The 9866-nt window shown below is 46.1% G+C and overlaps 1 protein-coding gene across 1 annotated transcript; it reads right to left on the bottom strand.

Annotated features, from left to right (window-relative positions):
- Positions 1-2530: 2530 nt before the first annotated feature.
- Positions 2531-9119, bottom strand: LOC144120735 (uncharacterized). Its single transcript, XM_077653397.1, has 4 exons — positions 8986-9119; positions 7174-7274; positions 5328-5420; positions 2531-2956 (listed from the first exon to the last, which is right to left on the bottom strand). The coding sequence occupies exons 1-4, from the start codon at positions 9008-9010 to the stop codon at positions 2696-2698; spliced, it is 480 nt and encodes a 159-aa protein (XP_077509523.1). The 5' UTR covers positions 9011-9119; the 3' UTR covers positions 2531-2695.
- Between the last annotated feature and the right edge of the window lie 747 nt (positions 9120-9866).

The raw sequence follows: 9866 nt of genomic DNA, 5'->3' as shown, positions 1-9866 counted from the left end.
TTGTAGTCAGTATGTTTGCAGATCGATCTCATCCATCATTAGAGTTGCAGTTTGTTTGTGTTATTTCACCACCTTCAAGATTGTCTTTGTATAGCTAAGGAAACAAGAGTTGTGCTGCTCTAGGACAGAGCTCACTTGGTATGGTCTAGTAACAGGATGGGGCAACTCCACTTTCGCGGAACTTTGAGCTTATGACCAGGGGCAATATTTTCTACAGCTGTCCTGCAAAAACAAGTGTATGTTCGAGATACTGTGACGTGTTTTCAAAATAAGCTCCATTTGACTGCTTACAAATTTGGGCAGCATGCCTCTGCCATTGTAGATAGATTCATGCTTCGCTAAGCGAGCTCCTTTCATAGGTCCTCCCATTTTTGTTCCCTCCTACCTCCCTGCGTATCCAAGAAGGCAATTGACATGCCCATTGGCTTTTACCGTTTCTGTCATTCGCCATTGCGTGGGTGTTGCCTCTGATGTGAACCCCCTTGTCTATCTACCTGTTGCTCTCCAATGTCTCGAAACAATGGCTGGAAGGGGGAAGTGTGTGAGGAGCTCGTCTGGTGGCTTAAAGCGCTTTGGAAAGAAACTGGCAGATGGCATTGCAGCGTGCTTACCAGTCAGCTTCTGTTGGCTACAGTGTCTGTAATGTGTATTTTGTATGTGGCGGCCATAGTTTCTTTGCGTGATTATGTTGCCATGGAGCTCACTATCTAACAGAATGAGATTCAGCAATGTTATCAGTGTTTTGTTCAACAGACTCGGAATAGTTGTTGAGTTGACGTCAGTTGCTCATGCTACGAGGCTTCAAATGGTTGCTGATGCCAGACAATTTTTCCCACATGGGGGCACTAATGCTGTCACATTAAAAATGGGGGCATGTTATTAGGGAAGTCTTGGCAATTTGGTTGATAATATCCATCTCATGAAGTTAGTAATCTCATTAATGGGAGTTCCAGCACCTCTACAGAGGAAAAAAGTTCCTGGGAAGAGTACAGCAGGCCACAGTTGTCACAGCTTTGTGAATGTACTGATTTTTGTCAGCACGAGACACAAGGAACTGATCAAAGCAGTCTTTCCAACTAGTTTTTAGGATAGTCTTTCTAGCAACATACCCTGCCATGTAAAACACCAGCGGCTGTCGCTTGTTTTCTCGGGGAACACATAATCAGACTGGAGCTAAGATTTTTTTCAGCAGTTCTGAAGCATCTACCTGTCCTCTTTCAAGAAGCGCATCCACTTCAGTACCTGTCTCCTTCTCACCCAACAAACACTTACAGGTATCTCCTTCGCAGTTGCCATTGTTCAATGCTTTCACTGAACTGTAGGAACTTAGACAATTAACCATTATGAGGAATTGAGTTGCGTTGGGGTGACCATTACACCTCGAAAACTGACGAATGATTTCAGAGTTTTTCCAGGCTGTCCTGACAAAAATGGCTTGTCAGCAAGTACTCGTGCCCGGGCTTGTCAAGGAGCGATCCAATATGGCATGAGAAGTAATTCGTGAGGCCTTCAGCACTGCTTACAGTCAAAAACCTGCTTTTGAAGGCTCCAAGTATGAAGTAATGTTTTAGGCCCTCTACATTGATGTTTTTTCGCATATTTGTAAAATCCTGCAGAAAATAATTTTTCTATACCTTGAGCTTGGCGCACGATCGCTTTAGATGCTTATGCGCCACTAAACCCAACGCAACACAACCAAATGCCTTCCTTCTTCACAATAACCCTTCGTACCACCTTTCGACTTGCAGCTGAGTACAGGTGTAAAACTTTCTCTGGCAGTTTTTTCGTGTGCAATAAATTCTTTCATTGTATTGTCTTAATTTGATAGAGATAATGGCAATTCACGCGTTTTCACGTAATCGTGCTGCCTCAAAATCTCCTCTGTGAGCTCAACTTGCGGCCTGTTGGGGTGGCTGGTGTGGAAAGCATCTCAACTCATGACTACGTCTTGGTTTGCGACTCAGCATTGGGCAGTCGCACGAAGAAGTGATGAATATTTTAGCACCCTCTGTTATGGAAAACTAGTTCTAGCAGTTGAGCAGATCTGCTTTTCAGAATGCCAGATTATTATTTTTTTTTCAGCGCGCACAAATGACTGCTCGGTGTGGTTGGCTCTCCTTTGAGCAGTGATAAGGTGTTCGTGGCCGCCGGAGAAGGTCGTTAGGCTCACGCAGGCTGTCTGTGGCATTCTCAAGAATGTGAAAGCGGCTTGGTTCTCGTACTGCCGACATATGAAAGGCTAGCTCTAGACTTTGCTGCATCAGCCCGTGGGGCCACAAGCATGTCTGCAAACAATTTTTGCGTTACTTGGCACCATGCGGAGGATAAGACGCCATTGTGTGTATGTGTCAACGAGCTTGTCAGCCTTTTGATAAATTGACACACCACTCGCTTGTGGCAAAACCAGAGCAGCCAGCACTGAGATGACATTCGACTAGCCTTCTGATGATTAAAATTTTGTATTCTAAAACAGGAAGCTTAGTTGTTGGACCGTTCGTTCAATATCATTGCAGCCATATACAGCACTATGTTCAGATTTATAGAATTTATTGCCCAGAGGTAGCAACAACAGCGCGGGCTGTTAATTGTAGATTGTGGTAGCTGTTCGGGTAAATAAGGTTGATGGGTTTTCTCGTGCGAGCTAGTTTAGATATTACTGCTCAGCCGTGATTCCAGGGACCCCAGTTGGACGGCCTTAGTCACTGGTGCTGACCGGTCCTGGAGAAGGTGGAGGGCTTTCTGTTTCATTGCGGTTTGCATCTGCATCTTCCAAATCACTCGGGGGCGGAGGTGGAGGCTGTGGTGGTGCGGTACTTCCAGTGCCTACATCTTCACCGCCTTCTTTGTGGCCTTTGTCAGCCTTTTTTTTCTTTTTCCCAGGGCCTGCTTCTTCGGGTCCTGGTGCCTCAGGCTCGATGCACTCCCCTTCCTTGCAGGTGCCATCTTTGCCTTCGGTCTGCAAGGTTAGAGTGAATTCCAAGAAGGAAAGAAAAAAGGCGGACACGCGTTAGTGTCATTAAAATCAGCATTGCTGTCAAGAAATCATTGATAAAAATCCCAAGCTCTTGCTTCTTTCTTGTTCTGTAGCAAGGTGTAGTGTCAGGTTGAGAGTATCTAAATATTACAAACAGGCTTTAGTGACTAACCAAACATTTTCTCTCTCTACGTATTTGACACGCACAGGCTAGCCACGTTGATATAGCAGAATCTCGCAGACATATGTAGAAAAGGCAGTGACCGAGCCTTGTCCTTGCTTTTGAGAAGAGAATCACCCGCCATCGCCTCAAAGCTGTTAGCCTTCTTGGGACAGATACAATTTATTAGCAGGCCTTAAGACAAATATTGAATATTTTAATTATTCGGCACTGAGAGCGTGTATTGTTGATAAGCAAGGAACCGATTTTTCACTGCTCTTGTTAACGAAGGCATCGATAGACTTGCTTGGAGGGTTCTTCATTGTTTGGCTAGCTGAAGCACTAAGACAGTGCTTTAGCACGTTCGTAGTGCTAAAACTGAATTTGAAAATTTAAAAGGTTCAGTGCATCGTGAAAGGAATTTTCGCAGTTCAGTATGGATTTTTATCAGCATTTATAATTCTCGTATAAATTCAAAGTTTCAAATATTTTGTTACTTCTTGGCCTGATGGTTCACGGTCATGCTTCTGCATTAAGTGCGAATTAGAGGAATAGCCTCTATTCCTAAACGCACTGTATAATTATACGTACATTTGTGACCATCCCAGCTCCTTTGCTACACTGCTGCGGCTTCCTGCTCTAGCATATGCTTAATTACATATTTTGTGTATGCATTAGAAGCGGGCACAATTATGGTGAATACTCAATTTTATTGTGGGTCAGTAGGTGCGTTTCGCGGTCATGCTGTTGTTTCTGCATTAAGACATACTGGTCCATGATTTCAATATTTTCTTTATACCAGCAAAAAATTTCCTACTAGTTATTGCAAACAGGGATGATTGGCTATAATTCAGTCAAATACATTTTTTTAGTTTGTCCAATGTTCAGGGAAGTCCCCAAAGTCGAGTAGAATTGTAATAAGGAGTAATTAGTCATTGGCATCAACCCAGGCTACAAAGGAACATTATACAGCTTCCACAGAAACTTCGTAGTTAAAGAAAAATTCATCCTAGCTCGGGGATCGAAACTGGGACCCACCGCCTTACTAGGGCAGCCGCACTACCAACTGAGCTAATTGGTCCAATCCCCCAAGGTGGAGTAGGTTTGTAATAAGGGAGTAACTGCTCAGTGGCTTACACTCTCACCCTACCATGTGCTAGCAATCCCAATTAACTCATTTGGTATAGCGACTGCCCCAGTGAGACGGTGAACCGAGGTTTGAGCCTCGGACTAGGGTCAATTTTTCTTTGAACTAGGCAGTTTCTGTGGAAGCTGTATAGCATTCTTTTGTAGGCATATGGCTGAGCTTGGGTGGAAACCAATGAGTAATTACTTCTTTTTAACAAACCTACTCAACCTTGGGGGATTCCCCCAAACATTGGACCAACACCATTCCCGCGTCGAGTTATGGATCAATTCGCTCTCGCCTTGCCGTATGCTAGCCGTCACCGTTAGCTCATTTGGTTGACCACTGCCCCAGTGAGGCAATGGTCCCAGGTTCGAACCCCAGATCAGGACGAATTTTTAAACTACTTAGTTTCTGGGTAAGCTGTATAGTTTTTCTTTGTAGCCTTATTGCTGCGCTTGGGTGCATGCAAATTAGTAATTATTCCCCTATTTCACTTCTTAGTGCCTTATTTATGCTGAACGTGTGGGAATATGTCGGGAAAAAAATGAAGATGTCAGTGATGATCTTATGTCACTGCATCACATATATGCAGGGCCAAATTATTATGGGAGACTTTTCCGGTGAGGATTTGTTACTCATACACTTTACGAAAAAATACTAATTTCGAACTCTTAATTTAGGGTCAGGCATTCGAAAAAAACATCTGCTCCACACTTAACTTTGACATAACTGGTGGGACAGAATTTTTCCTGATAGCTGTAGTCTTCTGCCTTGCGTATATATGTGTTTGAACCGACTTACATGATGCAGTTTCTTGCATCCATAAGCTACCAGCATGGGTTCTTTTCAAGAGTTCGGAAGCATTGTAAAATGGTGGGAAAGTTATGACTACTTTTTCTGACGGACAGACTTGGAGTGCTTGTCCTTCAGGCCGGATAGGGTGCACCGAGGCAATGAGCACCAGATAGTGGTGGCTCTTGTAGCATTTTCAAGCAGTATTTACTACTTCAGAATAGTCATTGTATTAAGTCGCCAGGCGCCGCTAGCCATTCAAGGCTGCTTACTTTGCACGGCGTCTTGTCGAGATACAGTCCGAAGTTCCAGGTCGAATTATCAGTGCTGCAGAAGTAGATGCACAGATCCGGCTTTTCCACGATCTAGGGACGTAAGAAACAAGAAAATAAATGACGACAAAACAACTAATAGAATTATACTTCCATATGCAATCGTGTCGTGTACCAAACCACCTACTCGCTGAAATATGCATGCACGCTGGAGATCAAGGCCACACAAGGCAGTGTAAAGGCTATAGCCACCTTAATACAGAAGTGATTTGCAGATGGTTTCTACTGCACCGCCTGTTCTGTTTTGACAGCGAAAGCTGTTTATGGGATATCTTCCGCTGTACGATCACGCGTATCCCTTCCCTGCGACCAGGTGACCACCGAGGTCACGCAGCTCACGCCCTATGCATCCTCCGTTGTTATCGGGTAAGACGTGGGGTCAAAAGACGCAGCCACGCGCTTTGAAAATAGAAATTGATTTTCAGGAAAGGAAAGGCGCAGTAACTTCCCCACTTCTCGATGGACGCCTCAACCGCGCCGTGAGGGACAGAAGGAAGGTAAGGGTGAAAAAGGGAAGAGCGAGGTGCTGTAGTCGAGGGCTCTGTAATAATTTTTAAAAAGTTATGACAGAGCCCTCCACTAGAGCAACTCCCTCTAACCTCTTTCACTCACACCTTCCTTTCTGCCCTCACAGCGCGGTTGAGGCGCCCATCGGACTTCGATCACCTGGGAATCTTTAACGTGTACTAACGTTGCACAGCTGACGGAATGAAGGAAATGGTGCAAGAAGGGATAGAGGAAGAGACATGGAGGTGATCTGAATGGATTTTTGGAAGGTATGAAGGTGTGTGCACATGTGCATGGGCTACAAGTAGTTATCACAAAAGCGGTATCAAACTTAGAGTTGTTAAAAGTCTAGACTGTACCATAAAGGAAGGGCTGAAAGGAGCACAAATATAAAACGTTCACTCTTGACGTCGCTGAGTTTCATAACGTAAGCGCGGCCTATACGCTTCGTGGCGTAAAGTACTGTTTAGTTAGGGTTAATTGGAGAGACATGGGAGAGGCCTTTGCCCTGCAGTGGGTTTAGTAAGGCTGATGATGATGAAGCTGAAACTCTTGGTTACGCGTTATTAGCATTGCATCACAGCTCATATGCACAAGCCCCGTCCATAACTTTTCGCGAAGACTTGCACCCTTGTTCTAGATTTTTCTGAGTCATGCTTAACTAAACTGTGGCTGTTACGATGCCAGACAGCCGAGTGCTTTCGCCGCAGCTGAATTTCTTTTGTTCTAGTGCGCCAGTTGCCTGAATAAACATTTTCGAGTCCTACGCAAGCCCGCCTGTCTTTCTCGACTGCTTGCTGTCGCCACTAAGTGACAGTATTGGTTAATGAGAAGATAATAATAATAATAATTGGTTTTGGGGGAAAGGAAATGGCGCAGTATCTGTCTCATATATCGTTGGACACCTCAACCGCGCCGTAAGGGAAGGGATAAAGGAGGGAGTGAAAGAAGAAAGGAAGAAGAGGTGCCGTAGTGGAGGGCTCCGGAATAATTTCGACCACCTGGGGATCTTTAACGTGCACTGACATCGCACAGCACACGGGCGCCTTAGCGTTTTTCCTCCATAAAAACGCAGCCGCCGCGGTCGGGTTCGAACCCGGGAACTCCGGATCAGTAGTGCCGTCCACGCAGTGCTTGTATAGTGATGATGATGGCCTCTGGTTGAATGGCACGTACCCACGGTGCGGGATTGGCCAGGGTACAGCCAGTTCTACACAAGCCCTTGACTACGGCTTCTGTGCTTCCGTAGTTGCTAAACTCATTCCTTTGCTTTACTCACGTGAACTTCTCCCGGGTTGTCTCCTGGCGCCCGTGAGATGCACCTCCAGCGTGGATCACCATAGAAGGGGCTCCTTGCTGCCACCGCTGCCAGGAAGCACGCTGGGGTAGCGATGTGCGCAAACGAAACAAAATTAAATTAAAAGAAAACAGGTACTTGTGAAGTTGGTGACATCGGCAGCACATATGTGTAGCGGCACTGGCACAAAACGCCAGCGCTGATCGCATGTCTCCATATACAAACGTCAGTGAAGGGACACGTCATGTAGTCAACACTACCTTTTTTCCACTCTAGTACACTGTAAAGTGCGCTAGAACGCTACAGTGATTGCCCCCTGGGAACATAGCACTGCAGTATTACCGTATAACCGGTTATGGTACATTAAGGCTAATAATGGGTTTTTGGGGAAAGGAAATGGCGCAGTATCTGTCTCATATATCGGCGGACACCTGAACCGCGCCGTAAGAAAAGGGAAGGGATAAAGGAGGCATATAATATAATAATAATTGGTTTTTAGGGTAAAGGAAATGGCGCAGTATCTGTCTCATATATCGTTGGACACCTGAACCGCGCCGTAAGGGAAGGGATAAAGGAGGGAGTGAAAGAAGAAAGGAAGAAGAGGGGCCGTAGTGGAGGGCTCCGGAATAATTTCGACCACCTGGGGATCTTTAACGTGCACTAACATCGCACAGCACACGGGCGCCTTAGCGTTTTTCCTCCATAAAAACGCAGCCGCCGCGGTCGGGTTCGAGCCCGGGAACTCCGGATCAGTAGTCGAGCGCCCTAACCACTGAGCCACCGCGGCGGGGCATAAAAGAGGCAGTGAAAGAAGAAAGAGGTGCCGTAGTGGAGGGCTCCGAAATAATTTCGACCACCTGGGGATCTTTAACGTGCACTGACATCGCGCAGCACACGGGCGCCTTAGCGTTTTGCCTCCATAAAAACGCAGCCGCCGCGGTCGGGTTCGAACCCGGGAACTCCGGATCAGTAGCCGAGCGCCCGTGTGCTGTGCGATGTCAGTGCACGTTAAAGATCCCCAGGTGGTCGAAATTATTCCGGAGCCCTCCACTACGGCACCTCTCTCTTCCTTTCTTCTTTCACTCCCTACTTTACCCTTCCCTTACGGTGCAGTTCAGGTGTCCAACGATATATGAGACAAATACTGCGCCATTTCCTTTCCCCCGAAAACCAATTATTATTATTATTAGCCGAGCGCCTTAACCACTGAGCCACCTTACATTAAGGCTCTATTAATGGCTTTCAATACACAGTTCTCATGAAAAGGTCCCAGCTAGGACATCATGTCTCGCTCCATCTAGTGCGGCTCAACGACGCCGGTGGTTAACTACAGTACCGATCAGGCCTGCAAGGAGAACTTTTCACCGAAGCTGCAACTAAAGCCATGCCCGGAAAATGAAGAGTTCGTTTGTCGAGCTCTGGGTTAATTTCGATCATCTATCGCTCTGCAACATGCACAGAGGTTTAAAGGGCACGAGCATCACTGCGTTTTTCCGACATAGAAATGAGGGCGCTGCAATCATGTACCGAACCCACGACTTCAGACTTGGCGCGAAAAGCCTGGTGCTTTACGAACACCATGGCACGAATACAATGTGCATGTTGGCGTGAACCCAGATTTCGTAGGCATGTGGAGACATACTTCCTTGAAAGGCAAAACTTTTTCATAGCATCGTACAGGGGCTCAAGGACTTGCAGGATTGACACCATTGCACTTGCCGGGCTCTCAATATCCTTGCTTGCATAGCACCACTAAAATTAACTTTCCAAAAATCAATTTCGAAACAGCCTTACCAATCAGAAATGGTCTGATCTCCATCCTTTCGAGGACTGGCGGCCCATTGGATCGCGCTTCTTATATACGCTGTCCCTGTCCTTAGAGTGCGTAGTGCATCTAGAAATAATCTGCCGCGCTGCACCCCTAAAAAGAAAACATTATCTTCCGCGAACGTTCGCCGGCATTATTCCACGCACATCAATCTTCGCTGCACTTCGGTCGCCAGCGAGACGGTGCGACAGCGACGTGTGTTTTTTGTTTATTTGTTTTTTCGCGGAATCATTTGCGCACTTCCAGCACACTCTGCATTTCTTGCCTGCTCAATCTCTTCAGGTAAAAAAAAAAGGAAATCTGAAGGCATTCTTGCTGGAGATTCGTGTACCCGATGACCAACAATACGCATTCTAGTCTGAAAGGTCAGACGGTCCCAGCAATGTTGATCCATGTCTCGGAACAGTCGAAATATTTTATGCCCGCTGCCAATAAACTTTGTTTTTACTGAACTGTAGGAAATGTCCAAATATTTTAAAATTCTCGGGTTCGAATCCGGCCGCGGTGGCCACGTTTCGACGGAGGAGAACCTCTTGCTATCTTTCTCCTTTTACTCCTGCTTTCCTCCCTTCCCTTACGGCACGGTTCAGGTGTCCACCGAGATGTGAGACAATTACAGCGCCATTTCCTTTCCTCAGAAACCAATTGCCAATTTTCTTAATAATAATAATAATTGGTTTTTGTGGAAAGGAAAATGGCGCAGTATCTGTCTCATATATCGTTGGACACCTGAACCGCGCCGTAAGGGAAGGGATAAGGGAGGGAGTGAAAGAAGAAAGGAAGGAGGAGGTGCCGTAGTGGAGGGCTCCGGAATAATTTCGACCACCTGGGGATCTTTAACGTGCAC

This window comes from Amblyomma americanum, chromosome 2 (assembly GCF_052857255.1).
Source record: "Amblyomma americanum isolate KBUSLIRL-KWMA chromosome 2, ASM5285725v1, whole genome shotgun sequence".
NCBI lineage: Eukaryota > Metazoa > Arthropoda > Arachnida > Ixodida > Ixodidae > Amblyomma > Amblyomma americanum.
The sequence above is the reverse complement of the archived record's forward strand: the minus strand, read 5'-3'. Positions and strand labels throughout refer to the sequence as shown.

Coding starts and splice junctions, on each gene's coding strand:
- LOC144120735 (XM_077653397.1), bottom strand. CDS start 9,010: ATGGAGATCAGACCATTTCTGATTG. Junction 5,421..7,173: donor ACAACCCGGGAGAAGTTCAC/GTGAGTAAAGCA, acceptor TTACGTCCCTAG/ATCGTGGAAAAGCCGGATCT. Junction 2,957..5,327: donor TCGACAAGACGCCGTGCAAA/GTAAGCAGCCTT, acceptor CTAACCTTGCAG/ACCGAAGGCAAAGATGGCAC.